Genomic DNA, 27,469 nt, shown 5'->3' with positions numbered 1-27,469 from the left:
TACCCTGCCATAACCTATCCTACCCTCCCCAACGCAACCATAACCTACCCATGCTTACCCTCGCCTGCCGTAATCGACCCACCTCTATTCAACCCTGCCATAACCGACCCATCCCTACCCTACCTCGGCATAATCAGCCCAATCTAACCTCACCCTGCCACAACCGACCCAGTCCTACCCCACCCTGCCAAAACCGGCCCAATCTTACGCCGCCCTGCCAAAACTAACCCAACCTTACCCCACCCGGCCATAACCGACCCGACGCTACCCCACCCTGCCACAACCGTCCCATCCCTACCCTACCTTAACCAAACCAGTCTTATCTAACTCATTGTCCACATTAACACTTTTTTCCATATTCATCTTTCTTCCTCCAGACGATTTTCTTCAACTCTGGAGAGAAATTTCGTACTGGAGGGGTTAGATACAGTCACCATCAACCCCTTCACTACGAGGGGATCTCCTAAGCTGAATAAAATCGTCCGGTTACCTAGAACAAAGTAACTAAGTCATTCTCTGTCTGAAGGGGTTATTGTGTCTGTCCCATCATCCCGAGAGGGTTTCTTAAAGCTCCAGGAAATCGTCTGAAGGTAGCAAAGTGTAAACATGACGTCAGCACTTGGTCTAGGCGCCACAGATCGAATCCCGGAGGTGAACAAAGGTTTTTATATCATATAGACGTTTTATATTTTATGTTTTGCAACTTTCAGAGGCATTTACTCAGCTTTAGGAGTCTTATGGATAGGCTTAATCAAACGTATCGAACCTCCCATGTTAGAAAAAATAGCTTACAGAAATGCGTCCTCGTACTGAAGGGGCGGAATGGACAGATCGAGTGACTAAAATATTGAATTATGTATATGACTGGTTTTGTTGTTATTTCTATTGTTATTTTTATTATTATTATTATTTCAGGCAAATGTCCCAGGCTTCTAGACTGGCTGACTAGCGAATATTATTAAGTCTCCCGTGGCTCCGTGCTCCTTCCACTCAAGAGCCTGCACTTCACGCATTCCACGCACAAGATGGCGCCACCACTGCATTCCTGCGAAGACGAGAGGTCAAGAGGACGACACTTGCTTTTTGTTTGTTTGTTTACTGTAATTGCTTAAAGTTGTGATCCCTCCAACTTGAATGCTCAGTTGTAACTCTAGATAACTAGAATACGATGTTAGTCACGAAGAAGGGCTATGAAAAGATACAGAGCTCGTAGTATTGGCTGGATGAATCACTCTTGCGTGATAATCAAAGACGGTGAATAAAACCCACACTTGTAGACGAAGAATATAATTACCAAACAGTTTCGGTGGACACTGCCACCATCTTCAGTGGTCAAGATAGTGAGAGGGAGTGACATTGATTATACAAGGGTTCCTTTTTATGCGTGTGTGTGTGAAAGGGTGGGGTAAAGGTTAGGTGGGGTGGGGTAGATTGTAAGCGGAGATTAACCCAAGGGGGATTTTGGGGGCGACATTACCGGACAGGTCAGGTGTAATTCCTATCTGGGTAAAGGTTAGGTGGGGTGGGGTAGATTGTAGGATTAACCCAAGGGGATTTTGAGGGGACATTACCGGACAGGTCAGGTGTAATTCCTATCTGACCTTACCTGTGTCGTAGCAGGAAGAGGCGTCCCTTCCTGCTACGACACAGGTAAGGTCCGATAGGAATTACACCTGACCTGTCCGGTAATGTCCCCCCCAAAATCCCCCATGGGTTAATCACCCGGTAAAATCTACCCCACCCCACCTCACCTTTACCCCACCCTTCCACACACACACGCATAAAAAGGAACCCTTGTCTGGTCAGTATGTCACTCCCTCTCACTATCTTGACCACTGAAGATGGTGGCAGTGTCCACAGAAACTGTTTGGTAATTATATTCTTCGTCTACAAGTGTTGGTTTTATTCACCGGCTCGTAGTATTTTTTTTCTTTTAACTAAGATACATGAAATAAGCTGCAAAAATACGAGCTTACTTAATGTAAATGAATTATAGTACGTTCAAGATGGAGGGAAGGCATTTTGTATTTTGTTTGTGATGTTATAGTGTCTCTCAGGATCCTAAGATCCTCTCTCGGCTGAACCAAATTGTCTGGCGTCAGCTGGAACATGATGCTAGAGTTATGTCGGTCGTGAGGGGGTTAATGGTGACGGTATTGACACTGTCAGGCTCCTATGACTCACTGAGTCGAATAAAATCGTCTGAGTCAGCTGAAATGGGGTACTAGAGTTGTCCCGAGCATCACTCAGGAGGTTAAGAATCTTAATCCTCTGGTGCTTGGGACAACTCTAGTATTCCATTCCAGCTGACAGACGATTTTGTTCGGCTGAGTGAGTCATAGGAGCCTGACAGTTACTACACTGTCACCATTAACCCCCTCACGACCGACATAACTCTAGCATCATGTTCCAGCTGACGCCAGACAATTTGGTTCAGCCGAGTGGGTCTGGGGCCTGGGGGGCACTAAATGAAAATATCCAAAATATATTAAAGGGGGGGCTATATCAATTTTGCCACAGGAGGTATACCAAAATTGGACTTTTTAACAAAACCCCCTCCTCTCTCTCTCCCTGTGTTTTGTATATACCCTTCTCTGTCTGCCTGTGGTGTGTCTGTCCCACCCTCTGTGTGTGTGTGTGGTGTGTCTACTGTGTGAAGGTGGATGTGTACGTGTCGTGTGTGTGTGTGTGATGTGTCTACTGTGTGAAGGTGGCTGTGTACATGTCTTGTGTGTGTGTGTGGTGTATCTGCTGTGTGAAGGTGGCTGTGTACGTGTCTTGTGTGTGTGGTGTGTCTACTGTGTGAAGGTGACTGTGTACGTGTCTTGTGTGTGTGTCTTGATGTGCGTATGTATGTAGTAGTGTGTGTAAGTGTCTTAAGTGTGTGAGCTGAAGTGTAAGTATGGGGCCTTGTGGTTTTAAGGAAAGCCTGCTACGCAAACTTCCCTCAGCCACATTTTAAAGAAACCTCTATCACACCGGGACTTGAACCCGGGTCTTCCTGATTAGCAAGCCAGCACTATGCTGACCCTGCTACCGCGGACCCACAGAGATAGCGGCTAAAACTTCTACTGTATTTTATTTCTTTACGTTACAAAAAATGGGAAATTGGACAACATGCATAGACTTAACAAAATTTTCATGTACCTATTAATGTCGCTTTAGGAGGAGATATTTCGAAATTTCCTGAGCTACTTGGAATACCTAAGCCTGCAGTTTAATGCTAATCATGAACAAGTGCTATGGAAAGAATATAGAGCAGTTGCTACTTATATAAAGGGAGAAAGTAAAAACTGCAACTTAGTCTGCTACGAACGGCAGGACTTAAACGATTAATCATATATTACATAAACTTAACACACTGAGTGACACAGAAACTAAACATATGATACAAATTCTTTAATGAAACTTATAATGAGAGTACAAATGACAAAATATACACTGCACAGGAAGACAGTACAGTACTCGGTGCTCATACCTTCTGTGCGAACTCAGAGAATGAAAGCCTATCTGTTGTACCGATTTATAAACGGAAGAGATGAATCGCTAAATTTGATCCACAGTAAAAAAAAAATAATAATAATAATAATGAATACATAAAACAATAGACAAACCATATAGACTACATGTCCACCCTAAACTGACAAAAACCTGGCATCTCTCCACCTTGAATGCTGAGCTGTTTCTAGAGATAAAGACTAGATTATCATGCAGATCATAATGAAGATCTATGGGGAGGATGCAAAACCATAATACTGTCTTATTCTGCCACTTAGATACAGGAACTAAGCAGCAGAAGGACTAAAATTTGTCAAGGTGAGCCAACTACAATGACACAGATGAAGTCTGAGATTATATAATGTGTAATCATGAACTGATTGCATCATTCAGTAAAGATTACAAAAGGAAGAGCTATCAAATCTGAAAGTGTAAGTACTATACAAGATATGATTGACCTTGTACATCCATATTCTGAGATATGCTTCCTATATCATAGCCTACACATAAATTCATTCCTCTCAACAGTAATGGTATATTCCTGCCGTGTCCTGACTTCCAATCAACTTGTGAAACCTCTCTCCTAATTACAGTACAGTAATATGTTAATGAAGGCTGCTAGTAATTACCTTCAGTATGATAATTCTTATTTAAAGGTAGCAGCAATGGTTAATGAAGGATGTAAGGTATGCAGTCCTTCCAGTTCAATATACTATATCTCCAATCAGGCTTTATCCAGTGTCTCTCCTACACATGTTAATACCTTCAGTCTTCACTAGTTTAACTCACAGAGCAGGGATTTTTTTTTTTTTTTTTTTTTTATGCCATCTCATGATTATATTTAGCTTTGTATAGACTTCTGGAAGTGTAGGGGCTAGGCACAGCCTCACTGAACTCCTGCAATAGCAGAGACTTTGCATAAGTTGAATAAAATTGCCTTCTGGCACTATGAATAAACTGAAAAGGGCATCACGGGATTGCAAGAGTTAAAGGGACTCGCGGAGTTTATATCCCCGATGTAAACAAACTACCCATTAGTTTTTACACACATCCCCTCATTTTTTCCAGCCAATTAACCTACTATGCCTGCCCATGTACAGGATCACATTCGACCTTAAAACCTAAACAGATGGTGTGAATATCAGGGGATTTAAGTAGCACTGCTTACTCGAGTTTAAAGGGACATCTTGGTCACCTGGAGATACACACCGCCGTATATCATCCTTATAGCTAATAATTACAACTTACATCAGCCGACTACACCTCTCGATAATGACAGCAAACACTGATAAACACATGGGCATAAGAATTACCATAATAAGAAGTAGACTAACACCGTAAAGAATAAAATCTTCACTCATCTCCAGCATCTCTCAACGTTGCTCCCATAATGCACCAGTGACGTCACACTTCAAATTAGTCTATCTATCTATCTATCTATAGTAAATTAAACATTTACTTATTAAATTTTACGAAGAAAATTTCGTGAATATATTATCAGTCTTTTAAACATTAATTTTCGTGCAAACTGAATAGAGAGGTAAGTAAAGTGTTTCTTGTTAAATTAAAGATAACCCCATGAATCAGTGGCATCATCATCTCTCTCTGAAATTCCATACAGAGTACCAGAGTAGGATCACTATTTACTGTCCTGCCGATATATCTCTACAGTTTTACAAAGGGATTTAAAAATAAACGGCCTGGTGGTGGTGGCAGGGGATAAAATTTTGCGATACCAGTCTCTAATCTGCTGCCATTCCCTACAGAACCTGAGCATAATAGACGAGAAATTAGCCCAGGTTGATGCAGCAATTCTTAACTCAAAATTGCCCCAAGAACAACTTTCTGAAGATTGTCAAACATTTCATGCAACACCCTGTATGGGAAATTTGGATAAAATATTGGTGATATAATTCCCTAAGTGTGTGCCATTCCCAACAGAATCTGAGCAGTCTAATGAGTCCACGCTTTGAAGGTTGGGTTGAAACAGGGATGTGCCATGTCTCCATGGTTGTTCAATCTGTACATGGATGGGGTAATAAAAGAGGTACAAGGTAGGGCAGTGGATGTTGGAGTGGCCCTGGTGAGAGAGGGTAGTGTTTGGAAACTCCCTGTACTGTTGTTTGCAAATGACACTGTGTTGTTGGGTGAAGACGAAGGAGAGCTGCAAGGCTTGGTGGATGAGTTTGGGAGAGTGTGTAAGAAACGGAATCTAAAGGTGAATGTAGGGAAGAGTAAAGTGATGGTCTTTGAGAGAGGTGAAGTCAGTGAATGTAGAGCGAGGTTGGATGGTGAGGAACTGGAAAATGTGAGTACGTTTAAGTACTTGGGTAGTGTGATGAGTAAGGATGGAGGTTTGGAGGGTGAAGTGCTTGAAAGGGTACAGCAGGGAAGAAAGGTTGCTGGTTCTTTGAAAGCAGTGATAAGAAACAGGGAAGTGAGCATGGAAGTGAAAAAGTTACTACATGACAGTATTGTGATACCAACTCTAACGTATGCAAGTGAAGCTTGGACGTTGTTGGAAGGACACAAGTCAAGAGTGAGAGCAGTGGAAATGAGTTATTTAAGAGGAGCCTGTGGAGTCACATGGAGAGACAGGCTGACGAATGAAGACATAAAGGAGCGTTGTGGTGTGGATGTGGATGTGATAGGAAGCGTTAGGAGAACACACTGAGGTGGTTTGGCCATGTGGAGAGGATGGAGGGTGAAAGACTGACGAAGAGAATGTATGTGAGTGAGGTGGAGGGGGGAAGAGGGAGGGGGAGGCCGAGGATGAGATGGAGGGATGGGGTGGAGAGGTATATGAGAGAGGGGGGTGTGAGTTGGGAGCAGGGCAGTGAAATGGCGGGGGACAGGGCGACTTGGAGGCGATTTGTTTGTAGCCACCCCAAACGGGATTGAGGCATCTGACAATAGACAGAGATAGATAGAAGATTAAATAACTAAAGCTAACACTGATTTGAACTAATACACATCTGGTCCACAGGTCGTGCTGGAGTCTGCTGCCTTGACGCTGCTTCCTTGCCACACTGGTCATACCCCGCTGAAGTTTGGTCTGCCCTGCCGTGAGAAGCCTGACGGTGGTGTGGTGTCTTCCCCTACTCTGAGATGCCTGGTGGTGTGGTGGTGGTGGCGGCGGCGGCGGCGGCGGCAGGGTGTCGTGTCTTCCCCAGCCGTGAGATTACTTGCTGCTGCTGCTGGTGATCTGCCCTGACCTGCCGAGAGAAGCCTGGTGGTGATGGTGTGATCTGCCTTGCAAGTCCAGGATGTTCTGTGGACAAATGCTACTTTTGAATGCATATTTTATATTGCTGTCTCTGTTAATGTATTTTGTACTGAAGTATTAATAATGAAAACTTAAATTTTCTGTCTTGTTTCATTACCTTTTTAACTGTGGCTTTGACTTAATATAGGTGATAAGTATATTGCGCTCTGCAGTCTTGTGTGTTGTGGGGACGGCTTTTGTGATGAGCTAAGACATTCTGATCGCTTCACCAAATTACTGCTCAGCCGTGTGATCAGTGGACATAAAAGATTATACAATACAATGATATACAGCTAAGCATAAAAAAGGTTATGGGAATTCTCCACCATGCAATCAATGGACCTAAATTAAAGCCTATATTATAAAGCTAAGCCTGAAGAGGGTTGTGGGAAGTAGATAATGATGCAGGGTAGACACTGGTAATGTTCACTGAGCCATGCCCGCAACACACAAGAACTGGGTGGCGTAATATATGGACCACCTTGTATAATGAGAGGTTGTAAGTGTGTGCTGACCCACAAACTTGCCATCAATGCCCCGTCATAACTATTACTGTGTCTTGTAGGAAGCACAAAGAAAACAGGCCACAGAAAACCTCCTTGTCTCTCGTTCCTCCTACACAAGCATACACGCCTTTCACTTTAACTTGGCACAGAGTTTTATTTAAAGCATACCAGAATGTCAGGCAGATCAGTAGCAGAAGTAGACAATACTACAGCCCTACATTCTTTCCACAGCACTCATTCGTGACTAACATCATATTCTAGTGATAACTATCGCTACTACTCGGCAAACCGTATGGAAACTATCAGCTATCTGTCTATCCATCTATCTATAGCCAGACGACTTAATCCCGTAAGAGGTGGCCACAAACAAGTCGCCTCTATGCCACCCTGTCCCCCGTCATTATGCATCACTCCCCCTAATTCACACACACCCTCTCTCATATACATCCCAACTCCATCCTCCACTTATAAGTAATACATTAAAACAACCGTGAATTACTGCCGCACAAGCTGAGCCGTAATCATATCCAACACAAACACGAAGGAGCTTTAAAGAACAGAAAACAATACCTTGATAGCAGAAGACACTAAGACCACAAGTACTGACAGCCTACACCAAGAAACATAACTAATTTCAGTCAGAGACCAAGTGAATATGAGAGGCACACAGTTCATCACTTCAACTCAAGATCCGTCCCACCTTTGTAACCTTATGTTGCGTCATCCTCTCCACAAACAAAATCGAACAACCGCCCAACACTACACAGAGTATCTTTGCAACATATCCCCTCCTCCACCCGACTCTACACTTCCCAGACACATTCACAAACTCACAAGCACCCCAGCCAGCCAAAACTTTCTGCCAAACACATACATAAACACACAGACACCCCAGCCAGCCAAAACTTTCTATACCAAACACATACATAAACATGCAAACACCCCAGCCAGCCAAAACTTTATATACCAAACACATACATAAACACAGACACCCCGGCCAGCCAAAACTTTCTATACCAAACACATACATAAACACACAGACACCCCAGACAGCCAAAACTTTCTACCAAACAGCATCCTTCATGTGCCACCACCAGACATACACCCTTCAGACATTACCGAACCCAGAGATACGAGTACACCAACCTTCCCTGCTACAATACTAACACAAAATATAACACACATACAATCCCCTGTGATCATACTGCAAAGTGGCACCCCCACACCACAGCACACCCACTCACTTCCTGCACCACACCACCACAACACAGACAATCCTTCAACATAACACTGGGTTCACATCCAGAGGAGCCTAAGATGTACTAAGAACAACAAAAACAACTCAGGCCAACTTAAAGTGAAACGAGTATAGTTACGATAGGAAAATTATTTCAAGTTATTTTGTAAGCGCTTCGTGTACACAAAGTTACAAGGCCGCAGGGAACGGACTGCATACCGAGGGTTATAATACTGTGGCGGCTTAGGGGGCTTTATACCACCTTTTCTTCAGTGATTTATTGTTCAAGCGAGCGAGCGAACAGGGCAAGCGAGCGAGAACACTATATGACATGGTATAATAGGGTGGCAGAGAACAGCGCCAAGACTGTGTTGTCTAGGAAACTATTAAAGCAACAACGGATCTATGGACATCATTAGAAACCTAGTAAAAAAATAATAGGAGTTACTTGAGGGACTTTTCTCAAAATCTGCCGCGGCAGTTCTGATGAAAGGAAAATAAAAGTACCAAACTGAGCACCAGAACCGAGTTATTCTAGAAGTTAAAAGCTACTGCAGATCTGTTCAGACAGCTGGAAAGCTTATGAAGAAGCAATTGGTACTACTTAGGTTAAATAGACTTAGCTTTTAACATCAAGCAAGATGGATAGATGGATGGATGTGGAATTGTGGATGCTTGGACCGATGGTAGAGTTCCTGCTGTTTCGTCCTTCCACCTGCCGACAAAAATCATCATCAATATCCTCCTCCTCATCATCATCATAGCTGTCGTCGTCATTATCATCATCATCATTATATACACCGTCATTCTCATTATCATTACCATTCTCATCATCATCATCATCATCATCAATATCATATTATCATTATCACCTACCTATCTATCTATTTATCTATATCTGTTTATCTATAGCCAGACGCCTTAATCCCGTAAGGGGTGACCACAAGCAAATCGCCTTCATGATGTACTGTCCTCTACCATTTAGCTCAAGTATCGCACTCATATGTTTCTACTCTTTCCCTCCATCTCATCGTCGGTCTCCCCCTCCCCCTCTATCCTTCCAGCTAACTCATGTGCACTCTTCTAGTCATTTTCTTATTCGCCATCCTCTCCACATGGCCAAACCACCTCGAAGTGTTTCTCTTAACGCTTTCAGTCTCATCCACATCAGCATCACAACGCTCCTTCATCTGCCCATTTGTCTGTCTGTCTCTCTATGAGACTCCACATGCTCCTCTCAAGTAGCTCATTTCCACCGCTCTCACTCTTGACTTGTGTCCTTCCAGCAAGATCCAAGCTTCACTTCCATACTTTAAAGTGGGAATCACAGCATGCAGTGCCCTTTTTTTTTTTTTTCATACTTTCATCCTCAGTTCCTTCTTCCTAATCACTGCTTTTTAGAGAACAAGCAACCCTCCTTCCCTGACGTATCATTTCAGTCACTTCATCCTCTAATCTTCCATCCTTATTCATCACATTACATAAATACTTAAATGCACTCATATTCTTCCATTTCCTGGCTATGCAGCCTCACTGTGCATTCTGTAACCTCATACGTTGAGATGTTAAAGCATCACCACCATCAGCATCAACATCATTATCACCATCAATATCATCACCATCAGCCTGTGACACACCACTGCATGATAAGGACCCTCTCACCTTTCTCCACTCTGATCCGTTGATTGTTAGCCTGTTGCGTCCTTGCTCGGTAGATCTGCATCATATCATCTCTCCATCTTGTTCTCTGTGCAACTCTTATTCTCACTCCATCTCTGGCTTGCCATTCAGTTACTCTCGCTGTCCTTCTGTTGTCTCTTCTGTGAAAGACGTGACCTGAGGTGTGTGTGTGTGTGGAGTTACCTGGAAACAAGCTAAGAATTACTAGATGCGCGAGGTTCAGGCCCCTTAGGTTAATCTCCTTGGTGTGGTGTGGTGTGGTGTGGTGGTGAGGGGTTGTGTGGTGTGGTGTGAGGAGAGTTGTGTGAGGTGTGGTGGTGGGGGGTTGTGTGGTGTGGTGTGGGGAGAGTTGTGTGTGAGGTGTGGTGGTGGGGGGTTGTGTGGTGTGGTGTGGGGAGAGTTGTGTGTGAGGTGTGGTGTGGTGTGGTGTGGGAGGGTAATTTTGTGTGGTGTGGTGTGGTGTGGAAGGAGGATTTTTTGTGGTGTAGTGTGGTGTGGGAGCGTGGTTTTGTGTGGTGTGGTGTGGTGTGGTTTGGGAGGGTGGTTATGTGTGGTGTGGTGTGCGAGGAGGATTTTATTGTGGTGTGGTGTGGTGTGGGAGGAGGATTTTTTGTGGTGTGGTGTGGGAGTGTGATTTCGTGTCGTGTAGTGTGAGAGATTGGTATGGTGTGGTGTGATACGGTGTGGGAGGGTGGTGTGGTGTGAGGGGGTGATGGTGTGTGACTTAATGTGTGGGACTGGTAGATCGTAACTTGGCTTCACTATAATCACTAAAGCCTATATGAGTACAACACCTCTCATCCGAAAATGGTTAGTGAGAAGCAGACGGTCAGGGCCGGTCCTAGAGCTACTGAGATAAAATGTAGAAAATCATGTGTTGTATCTTTAAAATACAAAAGAATATGTGAGGTTAATTCTTACCTTTAAATAAAGACCAAAGTATATGTATTACTTCACTCATATTCATCCACTTCCTAACGATACATAAAGAGACGTTGATCAGTGCATTATGGAACCCTGTGCTGTGATTTATGGGATGTAATAAGCTTTTCAGAATATTGCGTAAGTGTCTCGTAATTGTATAGGTAAAAGGTCCTATATTCTTGGCCTAATATTTACCCTTGAAATAAAACTATGAATGTGTGGAAATAATTCTGCCATTTGAATAACTATGATATCATCAACCAAGATATACATACACGAACAGAAGGAAGCACATACACACACACACACACACACACAGAAGGAAGCACACACACACACACACACACACACACACACACACACACACACACACACACACACACACACACACACACACACACATGCTCAGTCACCAAAACACGAAGTTAAACAGAAAGGAAAGGGAGAGGTGACTCAGCCAATGACTTGAAGATCGTCGTCATCATCATCGTCGTCGTCATCATCGTCGTCGTCTTCGTTGTCGTAATCATCACCATCATCATCATCTTCCTCGTCGTCGTCATCATCATCATCATCATCGTCAACAGCAGCAGCATGCCATCTCCATCCCAACACTGTAAAAAATGTAGTACAGAAGTTATATCAATATCATCACCATTATCATCAAATACATCACTATCATCTAACCATATTATAGAGTTTGCATCAACATCATCAGCAGCAACATCCGTCTTCATCATCATCATTATCATCATCAGCCTGTGACACACCACTGCAGGATAAGGACCCCTCTCACCTGTCTCCACTCCGATCCTTTGGTTGTTAACTCGTTCCGTCCCTGCTCGGTGGATCTGCGAGTATCATCTCTATCTTGTTCTCTGTGTGCCTCATCCTCTCACTCCGTCTCTGGTCTGCCATTTAGTTACGCTGGCTGTCCATGTGTTACCTGCTCTATGGAAGACGTGACCTAAGGACTGCGTGTGGACTGACCTGTAAACAGGAGGACAAATATAAGTGTGTTGCAGCATCACTACTATACCCTGTTCACTCTAACTTGGCGTAAAATTGCAATCTCTTTCTTAAATTTTGCGTTGTGACAAGGGGTTAACACTAGAATGGTGCTAGTCACGAAGAAGTGGTATGGAAATGATGTAGAGCTGTAAGTTTAATTCCTTCACTGAACTACCGGAAATAAGCTGCAAAAAAACGACTATCTCGGCCTTGGTAAAATGAAGGAACACCACCACAACATACGCGTACGTGTATGTGTGTGTGTGTGTGTGTGTGTGTGTGTGTGTGTGTGTGTGTGGGTGTGGGTGTGTGGTGCGAGGTGCCTGTGTGTTACCATGGTAACCTCCCGACACCATCACAGTTACATACACACATTTCCCCACCAGCAAGTTCCATTAGAGAGTACTGTGTGTGTGTGTGTGTGTGTGTGTGTGTGTGTGTGTGTGTGTGTGTGTGTGTGTGTGTGTGTGTGTGTGTGTGTGTGTGTGTGTATGCGCTTCAGGACAAAATAACTTACATACAATATTTTTTTCCATCACATTGTCCCTCTGAAATATGAATCGCACTTATCAGTTTACATTCAGGTCCCAAACTGTACTGTTGGGTGGACAGGGACAAGGGAGCAGGCAAACCTAGTCCACCAGTCTGATCGGCACGAGAATCAACAGGACGACACTCACACTGCTATTTCACTGGTGCTGAGACACCAACATTGAGGCGGTACAAGGCAGAGTTGCCGTGAATTGCACACTGGTTGTGACGTCATTATTGCACACGGTCTCGTTTAGTAACCAGGATGACAGAGGATGTATTGTTGGTATAACTACCATAAAATTTGGTATACTGTGAATACTGGAAGAGAGGGTATAATTAATGATGTCAGACCTATTATGATTCAAGTGTAAGGACGTTAAATGATTAAGAAAGTTAATAAGTCAGCAAATGTTGATTAATAACAAGACAGGAGACAAGTAAGTTTATCCACATCCAAGTTTTCTAGTATATCAAGAGTACACGATTTACAACATTGTTTCGGTATTTCTTTAATATTACAAAGTAAGTGTGCACTGCTAATGGTTGGCACGAGTCTTGTAAATAATATATATATTTTTTTAATTATATAGCCGAGTGCGTAGAGGTAGACTGTTCAACGACGTATTCTTCCTTGTTTTAAATGACAGTATTATAGACAAACGCTACATATTCGTTGGTTTAATCATGACAAAATTCCTCGTATTCCTACAAAATAACGTGAACAATTAGTGTGGAAAAAAAATTCCACACTAGTGTGGAATGACGTCCGCCTGCCCACATCCATGCTCGTCGTTCATTTGTTTTTCCACATTAGCAGACGATTTTCCACAAAACGGTAACACTGGACTACAAGGCCTCCTCATCTCCCTCACACTAACATCCCCCTTGTCTCATCAGAATTACGTCTAGTAGCATTATAGGTATTATTTCTTTTGGCCATAATACTTCCTGGCTGTCAGTGAGATATCCTTGTGTCCTAATGTAGTCACCTTAATGGCTAAGAACAGCAAATATCCAACACTTACCTCAGGGATGCACAGCAACACACACACACCCTCGTCCTTCCACTGTCATACGGCCACTAGCAAAAGTAGCCAAGTAGCGACGCCTACCAAGACGAGAGACTTGTCCAGCTACTTTTACAACCACTAGATGGTTCCCGGGCCCTCTCATAGTAGGGGCAACTCTAGTATTTTATTCCAGGTACTGCTGGGCGATGGCATTCGCTGAGAGTGAGTCATACTACTATAAGAGTGTTAATGCTGTCTCTGTTAACTCTCATGATCATACAGATCTCTTTACCAGCCCTACCCAAAAATAAATTGTGTGTGTGTGTGTGTGTGTGTGTGTGGTGCGAGGTGCCTGTGTGTTACCATGGCAACCTCCCGATACCATCACAGTTACATACACACATTTCCTCACCAGCAAGTTCCACTAGATAGTACTATATGTGTGTGTGTGTGTGTGTGTGTGTGTGTGTGTGGGTGGATGGATGTGTTGTGTGTGAAGTGTGGGGGTTGGGGATGAATGGTTTGTTGTGGATGCTGTGTGTGTGTGTGTGTGTGTGTGTGTGTGTGTGTGTGTGTGTGTGTGTGTGTGTGTGTGTGTAAACTGTCGGAGATTAATAAGAGACTTGACGATGTTATGAATGAGGTGAAACTACTGACAGACATGATTACCTCCCCTGATAACATACTGAACAAAAACTACACTGAACTCAAGGCTCGGGTCGACAGGCAGGCTGAGATAATGGTGAAGCAACAGCAGTTCTTAGAAGCACTGGACCGAAAAGAGAGAGAGAGTCGAACATCGTTATTCTCGGCGTGCCTGATGAAAACGAAGCATTGGACGGTGCCACAACAGATGAGGACAAAATCGGCAAGATTTGGTCCCAAATTGGTGTAGCAGGTGTGGGTGGAACACATCGTCGGCTAGGAAACAACGCTTCATCTGGCACCAGGCGCCGCCCTATTTTGTTCACTTTGGCTGATAAAAATCAACGCAGTCTCATTTTGGACAATGCCAGCTGCCTTAAAACCTCTGGGAGTGATTTCAACAGGATTTACGTCAAGAGGGATGTCCACCCGAGTGTCAGGCGAGAGTGGAAGCGACTTCGTGAAGCAGAGACGACAGAGAAGGCTCGACCGGAGAATGCAGGATGCACGATTCGTCTTGATACTCGAGAACGGAAGCTGTATAGGGATGCAGATGTAATTGATAGCTGGAACCCTCAGTTTTTTTTGGATCACCACAGCAAGTAAGGAAAATAAGCGTACTGTCGTGGAATATAGGTGGAGTGCGCACAAAGTTAGAAAAAACAAATGTGCAGCAGATGCTACATAATTATGATGTGATTAGTATTAATGAGGTTAAGACGTCTATGTCAGTGTCATTCCCCGGATATGTGACTTATAGGAGTAAGGTAGTTGGTTCAGCGGAACGGGGTGGAACGGTTGTCTGTAGTAAGAACTGGTTATCTACGTTGGTATTTGATGTCGACACAAGCATTGGAGATCAAGTCTGGATGCAGTTTCGTAACATTGAGGGTGTGTTGTTTGGTTTCTGTTATATTCCTCCATGTGACTCCCCGTATTACTCCCACGACTTATTTGCCTCAATCCAAGTAAAAGTAAATTCTAGGTACACATATAAAGGATGCATCATAATTGGTGACATGAATGCTAGATTTGGGAAAAGTGTGAGGCAATTATTGTCGATAGCGGAGATACCTAATGTAAATGATATGTCATACCCAGTGATTCACGATGATGTAAAAAGGGCTAACGATAACGCTGAATTGTTGTGTACTATATGTATTGATAACAGATTGGTTGTCATTAATAACCTCATGTATGCTGACAAACATTTTCCTGGTGATAAAACATATCGGAGACGCGGCACCTGGGTTTCGGAGGTGGATACATGTGTGGCGTTACCGTCTCTGATAGACTATATGAGTGATTTTTCTGTGTTAAGGCGGGGTGACCTCCCTTCCGATCATGCCCCCATTACAGTAACAGTTACGTGTTCAGGCGTAGATTTGGACAGTCTCATGATGAGGGCGGGATCGCTAGGGGATCACGCAGCCCTTCATGGAAATGCTGGCAAGACTTGTTTAATGAGAAAGTCAATCAGATTTAACAGAATAAAAAAAAGAAGCATTTGTGAATAATATTATGCAAAGAGTACCTAATGAAGATTATGTAAATGTTGAAGCTTTTGAGAAGCGCATCACTGACGCTTTATACTCCTGTGCGGAGGACAATATAGGCAGGGTAGACAGAGCAGTAGAGATAGGTGGTAGCAATCTTGGTAGGTGGGAGAGGCTGCTGGATGACGCTGGTGACGCAAGAGTGTGGAGAGCAATTGATTGGAAAGGAGACTTTAACATGGACAGACCTGATGAAATCTTGTGCCCCAGTGATGAGGATTTTAAATTCCATTTTGAGTCTGTGCTGAACAGAGAGGATGTGAACAATGAGTTTGTAGATGAGGTGACAACTGATGTCACTATCCCCGTACTGGATGAGCCCATCTCGCCCGGACAGGTGCACCAACAAGTAATATATAATACTAATAATGACGTATAGAAAAGGGGGGGAAAGGAAGGAAGGGAAGAATGATTGTGTATATGTGATGAGTGTTATGCAACCAGGGCGACGACACGTGGTGGCAGGAACTAGGCCTTAGTTTAAACTACCGGCCTTACTGAGAGCTCTGGTCCTGGTTGCATTGTGTAAAGTGAGTTTTTTTTTTTTTTTTTTTTAAGTAGGAGAGGAAGAATTTAGACTAAGAGAAAGAGTGTCGGGGCTTAACCCAACGTGCGTGTGTTTGGTGTTGGGAAGGGGGGGGGGGTCTCGCACGTGCAGTGTGTTGTTACTTAAGGACGGGAGGAGTGAATAGCTACGGCTTTCTCTGCCAAGCATTGGCTTATTGGCTGCCTCTCAGGTTCATCTGATCTTTTCCGGCTCCAGCAGCCTGGGTAGGATGGTAGGATACGGGTGTTAGGGTAAGGTGTTGTAGCCCTAGAGGGCTTGGGTAGGGGGATAAGGAAAGGGGAGGGGTGGAGGAAGGGGAGTATGGGTGGTACAGGATATGAGGCGGGGGTGCTGTATATGAGGATGGCGGGTTATTACGTGGCTGTCGTGATCTTGATAATGGGTGTAGGGGTGGTTTAGAGTCTTAAGTGAATTGCAGGGTGTGAACTAAGTAGTTGATTAATAAAAGGATCAGTAATAAATAAACTATTGGTGCTTAAGTGAACCCTCAGCGAAACACGAACATGTTCCCGCCCTTGCCATGACGCGAGACTGGTGTGCATTGGAACCCTGTGGGTAACTAGACAGCGAGGCGCCGCGGAGCTGGGCGGCTCACGTATACACTCCCCGTACAACATTTGGTAACTGAGGCGGTGATGGCTGGTGTAGCAGCGAGATGTGGGATGAAGGGGTAGACGGCCCGGCGCCATGGCCTAACCGAAGCAGATGTACACCCCACCACACCAAGAGCGACACTGAGGGTCGCTGACTGGGCATAGGGGTTTTAAATGGGTAGAGGCAGACAGGTAGACGCCGCATTGGGGGCGGGGCTTGCAATAAAGAAAATTCCCACATAATGTAGGGGACCCTTATGTAACTTTGACGAATCTTTATACCGTCCATTGTCGTTTCGTTTTTATTTTCTCTCTCTCTCTCTCTTGTTCTTACGTTGCCTCATGTTCAAAGGTACTTTTATTTCTTAATGGCGGTGGTCTAATATAAATTTCCATGTGGCTCTATATGTGGACACTCAGTGGATTGTGTTTTCCATTCTTTCCAGCTAATCTACAGTTTATCACATCTTTCCTGGCTTATTTCCCAGCGATATCTATACTGCATTCGGATTCTACACTAAGTTATTGGCTGCTTAATAGTTGCTTTGTACTGTGATCGTATCGTATCTTTTATAAAAGCTCCAATAAGCTTGCATGCGTCGGCCTTAGTCACATGATGGCTCTCCACGCTGCTTGATCTCTGGCAGCCTCCCTATTCATTCCCATATCCCTGAGGTCACACTCTATGACCTCGTCTCAGGTCTTTTTCGGTCTGCCTCTCGCAACCCTACCCCCGACGTTCACACTTCTTACAGTAGATCCATAATATCTGAATGTTTCTTGTCTGCTTCTTACCATTTGTAGAGGTTTCCTGTACTGTGTGTGTGTGTCTGTGTGTGTGTGTGTGTGTGTGTGTGTGTGTGTTCTTACCTAATTGTATCTTTACAGGAATGAGTCAAGCTCGTACTGTCCCGTGTCTTAAACCATATTAATCGTACATATCCTTAAATTTGTGAATTGTTTTGGCACACACTATTTCATTCGGTAGTGCATTCCATTGATCAATTGCTCTGTTTGGGAAACTAAATTTCCTTACGTCTTTATTGCCTCTCCTTTTATGCAGTTCTTTGCAGTGTCCTCTTACTGCTGCATCCCCATAGGTTATATACTCATTTATGTCTATTTTCGCCTTCCCTGATATGCATCTATATAGTATAATCATGTCTCCTCTTTTCCTTCTCTCCTGTAGTGTAGGCAGATTCAGTTTTTCTTCGTAGCTTAGATCCCTTAAGCTTGGTACCCATCTTGTAGCTGCCTTTTGAACTTTTTCAATCTTATCTATGTGTTTTTTAGATGAGGACTCCAGACTACTGACGCATACTCCAGGGTTGGTCTGATGAATGATGTTATTATCTTTCTTAGTATGTCTTCATTTGTGTGTGTGTGTGTGTGTGTGTGTGTGTGTGTGTGTGTGTGTGTGTGTGTGTGTATGTGTGTTCTTACCTAATTGTATCTTTACAGGAATGAGTCAAGCTCGTACTGTCCCGTGTCTTAAACCATATTAATCGTACATATCCTTAAATCTGTGAATTGTTTTGGCACACACTATTTCATTCGGTAGTGCATTCCATTGATCAATTGCTCTGTTTGGGAAACTGAATTTCCTTACGTCTTTATCACCTCTCTTCTTATGCAGTTTTTTGCAGTGTCCTCTTGCTGATGCTTCCCCATATGTTAAGTAATCATTTATGTCTATTTTCTCCTTCCCTGATATGCATTTATATAGCATCATCATGTCACCTCTTTTCCTTCTCTCCTGTAGTGTTGGTAGATTCAGTTTATTTAGTCTTTCTTCGTAGCTTAGATCCCGGTAAGAGTAATATACGGCTTGGATAGGTGGTTAGGAGGCTGATGAGGACTGTGAGTATAAGCAGACGAGACTACTTGGTTCAGAGGCTGATGAAGGCTATGAGAAGACCATAAATGATTTGAGAGAGTTGTCATTGTATAATCAGACAGGACGTGTGCGACTCCCTTTATGGTGTGTGTAATCAGCAGTAAAAAGCCTTGCACGAGGGAGGTCGGAAACTAAAAACATGCTCTTGACAAATTACGAATAGGAGGAGTGTAATAGATAATAAACACCCTTGCACGAGAGGGAGGTAGGAGGCTTGAAAAACATACCACCGACAGATTACCAATATGACGAGTGTAATAGAAACCCATGTAACAGACACGAGTAAACACCCATGCCTGAGAGGTGGGGAGCTGTAAACATATACCAGTAATGTTACCAATAGGAAGAGTTTAATAGACAGTAAACATCCTTACTTGAGAGGAGGCGGAAAGCTTTAGAAACATTCCTGTGAAATATTAACCTTCATATTAAGCAAAGCACTGAGATATCTATTAACGCTTCCCATAAAAGACTGTACTTGAGTCTGTTATCTCGCAGCCACATACGAAAAGACATAAAACAAGGCATATCCAACGACTTTCAGTACAGCAACGTCTCTTCAACCTTATTCTTACTTCAGACGACTTTATTCAACTTGGGCAAGATATCTGCTAATGAAGCTTGGGCAGGATATCTGGTACACAAGGCTGTATCTACTGCCATCTTTCTAGTTCTAGTATTTTCCACGAAGCTCTTATACAATCGTCCAGAGAGAGCTAACTAAACAAAAAACATATGCTATACTGAGGAAGAGGCAATCGTAACTATAAAGGGTGCTATTCTTAAGCAGTCCACCCTCAGTCACACGAGAAGTGAAACATACAAACACAAAGTTTCAGTTACACAAGGCACACACAAAATATATAAAAAAGACGAAACACGAAGCGAGCACACACACACACACACACACACACACACACACACACACGGGTGTGTGCATGTGTGAAGGTCACAGCCTTGCCCTTAGATCGGACTATATGAGCTCTCAGCTCCCTTCCGGGAGGGTAAAAGCTGACGATCACGACCATCAAGTGATCCTGACCGACCCGGTGAATTACGCACACACACACACACACACACACACACACACACACACACAAAACCACGCCCACCTCCTGTGATGTTTGACTTTGGAAGGACCGACCAACAAAAGACCGGAATGCATAAACCAATTTATTTTAGCCCAGTCTCCAATAACCTATCAATATTTGCTCGAACTGAACCCTACCTAACCTCGAATGACCTAATCCAACCCAAGTTAACCCAACCTAATCTAACTTAACCTCACCTAACCCAGTCTAATTGCATTTAACCTAACAATCTCACGTAACCTAACAAAACCTAACCTAACAAATTCTGACGCAGCTTAACCGCATCTAACCCTACCTAATCCTACCCAGTCTCACTTAACCATACCATACCCGACCTAACCCAACCCAGTCAAGCCTAAAATGACCTAATCCAACCGAACCTAACCCAGCCTAACCCAACCAAATAAAACCCAACCCAAAACCTATCAAAACCGACGTATTCTAAAGCAATCTAACCTAATCCGTCTATATCTAGTCGAAGTGAACCCAACCCAACCAAAAATTACCTAATCAGACCAAACCCTGCCCAAAGTGACCTAACCTAACTTTCGATCGGCTATATATTCGTCAAGAAATTTTGCTGCCTGAAGGTCTACGGATGTACATTCCGAGTTTCGCCTGTTCTGTGTACATAAGTTTGTGTGTTTGTGTGTGTGTTTATTTAGGAGTGTCTGAGATGTGTACTACAGGGAAAAATTTACACTTTCTCTCTCTCTCTCTCTCTCTCTCTCTCTCGTGTTAAAAAATTGGGTACACAATAGGCACGATGCGTCCTTCTAATGTAGTACAGACAAAAAACGAGAGAGAGAGAGAGAGAGAGAGAGAGAATCCTCCCGTAGATAATTAGGTCCAACTGCTAGTGTTGTGTTGAATGGAAGAGGCAGTACATAACAGCCCTCCCTCCCGCCCTCCTTCCTGCCTCCTGTCCAGAAATGACTCCCGTAGTGTCCAACGCCCTGTCAGATAGAGGAGACAATCAAGGCAATCAACACAGCCTGCTCTCCTGCCCTCCTTGTTGTCTTTTGATTTTAAGGCCCCATTGTTTTTCGTATATTGTTTTTTTGGCCCAGTGGTGCTTTTTCCTGTACATTGCTTTGGTCTGTGTTTTGTAATGTGGCCTAAAACTTGAGTCCCTTCCACATGGTACTCTGTCTGAGGTTTAAGTGACTGGATGTGTTTTGTTCCTATTTCTGTCTGCATCCTCGTACTCTCTCTCTCTCTCTCTCTCACACACACACACACACACACACACACACACACACACACACACACACACACACACAAGGATAGGATACTTTTCTTAAGTGGGCGAATCGAGTGAGAACACAATACTTCAGCTAAAATTTGGTATCAATAAGTAAAACTCTTGTCCAGTATGGCTTGTAAAATTGCCCTGCTTTGAGGAACACCAAAGCATTGTCTCCTTTCCAGCTATTGAACTCTCTCTCTCTCTCTCACTTTTCCCATAGAGCCAAGTATAGCCGAGAAACACCCAAAGCTTTTCCGCTAGACAGGAACAGAGCATCTGCTCAGCTGTTGTGCCGGTCATGGCATGTCGTGGCTTTCTTAAACTGTGGTGAAAGCTGTTTTCCAGTGGTACCAGATATCTGCCAAAACAACGACAAATGCTGCAGAAAATAAGGGCCACAAATTTACCCTTGCCCTCTCGGATACGTTGTACGCCTAGTGACAGGACACTATAACTCGATCACGCTATCTCAGTCATCTCTCCTTTACTACCTTTTAAAGTTACAGACCGAGGAGAAAAGTTGACTTTTTTGCCTTGCAACAGGTTGCCGTCATCACCAAGAACTAATACAAGCAATAACGACCCCTTATCATCAGTATTTCTGGCCAGTACTAGCAAAATCAAAGTGGTTCCGTGCAAGTCTCACCGTTCCCATCATCACCCAAGGACAGTACTAACACAGTACCTTGCTTTAAGCTCACATCATCAATATACTACGTTGCAATACAGGAAGGTTAAAATCTCAGAGTGGTGTGGTACGGGACAGCCAAAGTTTGCCCACATTCCCTACCGGTTGCGGCAATGTGGGCTGTTACATGAACTATTTCTATGTGATAGCAATATGAAGTACACAAGAAAAGAGTATGGGAAGGAAGGATATTCCCTGTCTCTGGGGAGGAAAGAGAAATACGCAAGATACGACGCAATGCTGGCTGAGAAATTCCGATGAACTCTTGGTCATGGCTGTGCAGAATAAAATCATCAGTCATTATCATCATCATGCACACGACCAGATTAAAGTGCTATGGCCAAATACCTTGCAACTAGCTCTGGGTCGACTTAATACCACATTGCTATAGGTCCACATCATGATTATATCATCATCATCATCATCACCATCATCATACTATCATCGACAATTTCAAAGCACACTACCTTGCAATTGACTGTTGGTCGAGTTGAGACCACTTGTCAATGAGGTCAGCGTTGATTAGCCTGGCCAGAGCCGCCTCCGTCAGTGTCACCAGCCCAGTCTCGGGGTCGGCGCTCCACTGGCCTGCCTGTAGACCCCCGCCACCGCCACCATCTCCCTCAGTCTTACCTCCGTCGCCAAGTCTCATCTCTTCCACCATCATCCTTGGACTTGAATCTCCTCTATTTGGAAGGTTCTCTGCTACCTTCTCAACCAGCTTGAAGGCTTGTACTCTTGTCGTAGCGAAAAAAATTGTGTCTTGTCCTTATATCTGCCGGAATCGTATTTATCCTTTCAGGTGAACCTCCTGTGTCTTGAAGGTTCTCTGAAACCTTCTCAACCAGCCTAAAGATGCTTCGTTGTAAAGAAATATACTAATGGAGTTTTAGTTACTTCTGCCGGAATGGTATCACACAATCGACCTAAGCACTGATGCCGTCCCTCATTATCACGGAGCTAACAGGATCATCGACACTCAGAAAATGTTAGGTAAATTTACTGTTCTATTCCAGAAAAAATACAGTGCTTGTAAACTATAAGGCTTTGAGGTGGGACTTCTGCAGGAGGGAAGGGGACTGGGTGAGACTTCTTCAGGGGGGTGAAGGAGGTTTTTGAGACTTCTGGAGGAGGAGTAGGCCACTGAATGAGACTTGTAGGTGCTCAAGGAAGCTTTTGAGACTTGCAGGAGGGGAAAAATACTGCTGTAGGTGCTCAAGGAGGCTTTTGAGACTTGTGAACGAGGGGAAGGAGGCTTCGAGGTGAGACTTCTGCAGGAGAGTAAGGAACCGAACCACTAACACAGCCGCGACACTCTGTCCCTGGAGGGAGTGACAGGGGCGTCCGTCCTCTCTTAGCTCACTCGCGGTCCACACTGACTCCATTCACCACTGCGCTCCCTCGGCCCTCTCTCTAGACTTGGAGAATTGACGGCTAGGATGCTGGGTCGACATACATTTATAATCATTCTTTTGCCTTATCAACGTTCTCTGTCTCAACCATAGTTTAGGACTGCTTACTTAACCCTTTGTCATCACTTACATTACTACCAAACGTTCCACAATAAGGCAAGTCAATATTAAAGTGAAAAAACATAAAAATAACACATAAAGGTGGGTTTAGCTGAGCATGGGAATAAATTGGTTTTTGGATAGTCCAGAGATAATTACACTGAGAAAGAGTGTCTGCGAAAGAGGTGGATCTGAATGGTATGGGATTAATGAGACAGCTTTTGGGGATAGTCCATGGATAATACAGGCAGAAGAGGAAGATAAATAATAAATGAGAGAATACATACGAACTTCGATTATATGGTAAATGGTGGGTCTGTTTTAGTGTGGAAATAAACAGACAGGTTTTTGGGGAGGTCAGTGCTCATTAAGCTGAGAAACAGAGGGCAGGACACGCCAAACAAAACGTTGCTAGTGTTATCACGGTGTTCATCTCTTCACTAAATAGCCTTAAACATGTCTGGACCCCTAGCCTTTGTGTGTGTGTGTGTGTGTGTGTGTGTGTGTGTGTGTGTGTGTGTAGGTAGGTATGTAGGAATGCTGGCAGGCAGGCACGCAGGCACACTGGCAGGCAGGTGGGTGGGTAGGTAGGTAGGCAGTAGACAGGCACGCAGGCAGGCAGGTTAGTCTATCCTAAAGCTAAACTGAATAACCTAAATGTAATCTCATCGAAAGAGCTAGGAATTATAACCAAGGCGCCTGATACACTGTTGGTAACGAGTACTGTGCCATCTCAAGTCAGTCACGAGGCTATAAAAATATCACCCAATTCTCCTCTCAGCAACATACAGGGGAAGAGGCTTAATAACTGGGCACTGGTCGAGGGAGCTAGTGATTTGAGGTGCCAGTCATCGGTGTTGGTTAGTGATGTTACGGGAGCTAGTTTGGTGATGAAGCAGAACTGTCTCAAGAACACGAACACGATAACGAACACACACACACACACACACACACACACACACACACACACACACACACACACACAGTATAACCTCAGATGTGTCCTTTCCATATGCCTACAGACTTATGCCTCACCCTTTATAATGAGAAGGACCATAAGTCGAAGAGGCTGTGTATTTCAAGTGTACAATTTTCCTGCTTGGAATGATTATAACCACTGATGCTACCGGCTCTAAGTACAGGCTTGCGAGGATCCTAAGTGATTTACCTGATAAGGGAAATTACAATGAGGAAAAGAATTAATGAAGGTAGGAGTGTGGAGGATATAAATGGGGGAAAGAATAAATGAATGTAGGGAAAAGGGAAATATAAAAATAAAAATATAAACTGAGATGACATGAGAGAAAAGTGATACCATGCCTTTTGCTGATAGGAAATTCCAGCACCTTATTACATGGACTGAGGTAGCGAAAGGGAACTGGTCAAAGTTTTCCATTTTCTGCTTACAAAATGCTCCGGTAAAGGACGCACGCACGCACACACTCACTCACCCACTCTCTCTCAAAAGAAAAAAAAAAAAAGATGCACAATTAACTTATATGTCATGCCAGAACACAAAATGTATTGTATCACCGAAAACTCAAGAACGGTAGATTTTGCAGCCAATAAACTGGAAGGGAAGTCTCAAAGAAATCGTTTTATTGCCCAGACGAAACACCTACAGCTTTTGATTGTGCCTTGAGGACCCGAGACCAATAGAAGAGACCGAGGTGGACCAGAATACTAAGAAAGTGTATCGCCTTTAATATGAGAGACTTTGGAGACGAGAGACGTAGGAGAGGGCTTGAGATGAGAGGATTACTATTTCAATACGAGAGGCCTTTGGATAGGAGTGAAGCAAGACAAGGAAACTTCAGGTCAGAAAATTATCTATTTCAATACGAGAAACTGTGGAGGGGAGTGAAGTTAGAGAGGAAGGGTTGAGGTGAAAAAAGGGGGCGTGAGTTGCAGAGAAGGTCGCCATATGGAGGAGGAAAGGGTGACATGGAGGTGATTCATTTGTGGTCACCCCTGACGGGATTAAGGCATCTGGCGGTAGACAGGTAGACAGTTAGACTGATTGACTGACTGACTGATTGATTGATAAGTGAAGTTTGTATGGAAGACGTAAATTTGGACCAGCTTAAAGTGAGTGTACAGTAGAAATGGATGGTCGAAGTAGGTATACAGGACAAAAATCTACCAAGTGAAGGTGAAGGTAATACAGAAATGGGTGGCAGATGTATGTATGAAGGACGAGAAAATGAACCAGGAGATATATGTATGAAGGAGGAAAATAATGGGCCAAGTTATTGTGAAAGACCTATAATTATCACAGTATAAAAAACAAGGAATCAATAAGCTTCAAGTACTGAGATACAAGTCCTTCAAGTCTAGAGAGAAGCCATAAACCACACACAGAGGCCAATTAAGGAAACTCGCCAATGAACGAGCAAGATGATGACCATAACCATTTTCGTAATAACTTTCCTTGTATATCTTGCACGTAGGTAGGTTTGTACAACTTTAAGATGTGGAAACTGATTAGCTTGCGTGTAGATGTGTGTAGGGGGGTGCGTTGTTGTTGTTGAGATTCGTCCATTTTATTATGAAAATGGACCCGGGCTCAGGGTGGAGAGCCCGCCAGAGTTATCAGAGATGTCAGTGGAGCAGCCTCTACGAGGAACTGCTGGGGCTGGTTAGTTTGGAAAATAAGGATACGTCTGTCTGTTTTAGACGGCCTAGGAGAATGTCGGGATTAAAGGCCGACTTTACGATGTAGGAAATTTCTGCCTTGCTGAGGGTGTCGTTATAGCTGAGGTCAGGTTCAGAAGCGTGTGGAGTAGTGCCTTCAGGATCTATCTCGGCAGGTGGCGGTGGTTTAGGCTGTTTCTTCCTCTACCTCTTCTTGTTCGATGTCGGTGGTGGGGAGGGAGAGGTACATGCCTCCTCGGTGGCCTGGAGGTTCACGACAGCATCAGGTGGTAAGGGGGAGGTGTGGTCGCTTTCTTCCTGTAGGATGGAAAGGACAGGAGAGGCGACCCTTCCCTCAGCTGCTGACGGCGGGCGGTGATCGTCGGCGGTGTCGATGTCCATGGGCGGGGCAGAGGTAGAGCAGGAGGCGGCAGTTGCCCTGTTTAGGGGAGCGTCGAGCTGCAGCCTTTTCCGAGGTGTTGTGCGGGGTCTAGGAGGCTGCAGCGTTGTGGTGTGACGCTCCTGACGCGGGAATGGCCGTGCATCACAAGCGAAGCTCTGAGGGATGACAAGGCGTGGCAGCCCGTTCTTCTCAAAGATTTGAGGGAGTAGAACGAGCATAGCTGCCTTGTCATCGCCACAGAAAGCCTTCGCCGTCGCGATGCACATGGCGACAATGGTGTCCACATCCCCAGGTCATCGGGGATCCCCAGGCCGCCGCTTCTGGGCCGTGGGGCGCCGCTGTGCATAGGCAGAGCCTTGCACAGCTGCACCCCCCGGTCCAGTGACGTCTATAGCCTCGGGACACTTCGGTGTCTGGAGAATGTGGAACTCCACTGTCTCGCCCTGGCGTAACAAGGGCGAGTGGCGCCGAGAAGAGGTAGCAGCGATCCCAGAGCGATGTACAAACACATCGGCGCCAGAATCCTGGCGCCGGATGAATTCGTACTTCGCCCTGATGCTGTACCACTTCACGGTACCAGTGATGGTGGTGGTCTGCTCTTCTCCCTCAGGCTCAGCTGCCAGGTCAGCCCCCCTCAACGGGTCGCGAGCTGTGGCACAAGTAGAGGCCATGCTGGAGAGAGGAGGAGATGTTGCTGCTACCGCTGCTGGACCGCGAATGAATAAGGCAGAGATCTATCTATCTATATACCTAGGCTGCTTCCCCCAAGGAAAGGGAGGTAGCCGAGACAGGACGACACACTCCCCATTTACTCATCCATTCAAATACATTCATTCGCATCTTAGCCCCAAGGCAGAGATACAAAGGTTAATACATGATACAGTAGTTCCTGTTACTTTTCAGCAATATAAAAACAATAAGTACAAAGACGACGAGATTAATACAAAATAAATGAAGAATAAAGAACAA

General features: G+C 44.3%; 1 protein-coding gene and 1 pseudogene across 1 annotated transcript; one reads left to right on the top strand and one right to left on the bottom strand.

Annotated features, from left to right (window-relative positions):
* The first annotated feature begins 14,260 nt into the window (after nucleotides 1-14,260).
* LOC145389810 (uncharacterized) lies at nucleotides 14,261-14,916 on the top strand (annotated as a pseudogene).
* An 11,536-nt stretch (nucleotides 14,917-26,452) lies between these two features.
* On the bottom strand, nucleotides 26,453-27,171 carry LOC145389811 (Y-box-binding protein 1-like). The gene is made up of 2 exons (XM_080264957.1): nucleotides 26,856-27,171; nucleotides 26,453-26,556 (listed from the first exon to the last, which is right to left on the bottom strand). The coding sequence occupies exons 1-2, from the start codon at nucleotides 27,169-27,171 to the stop codon at nucleotides 26,453-26,455; spliced, it is 420 nt and encodes a 139-aa protein (XP_080121083.1).
* Nucleotides 27,172-27,469: the final 298 nt, after the last annotated feature.

The sequence above is a fragment of the Coenobita brevimanus genome, unplaced genomic scaffold, assembly GCF_032717465.1.
Source record: "Coenobita brevimanus isolate Jiangsu-jjx unplaced genomic scaffold, ASM3271746v2 jjx.HiC_scaffold_2283, whole genome shotgun sequence".
In the NCBI taxonomy this organism is placed as follows: Eukaryota; Metazoa; Arthropoda; class Malacostraca; order Decapoda; family Coenobitidae; genus Coenobita; species Coenobita brevimanus.
The sequence above is the reverse complement of the archived record's forward strand: the minus strand, read 5'-3'. Positions and strand labels throughout refer to the sequence as shown.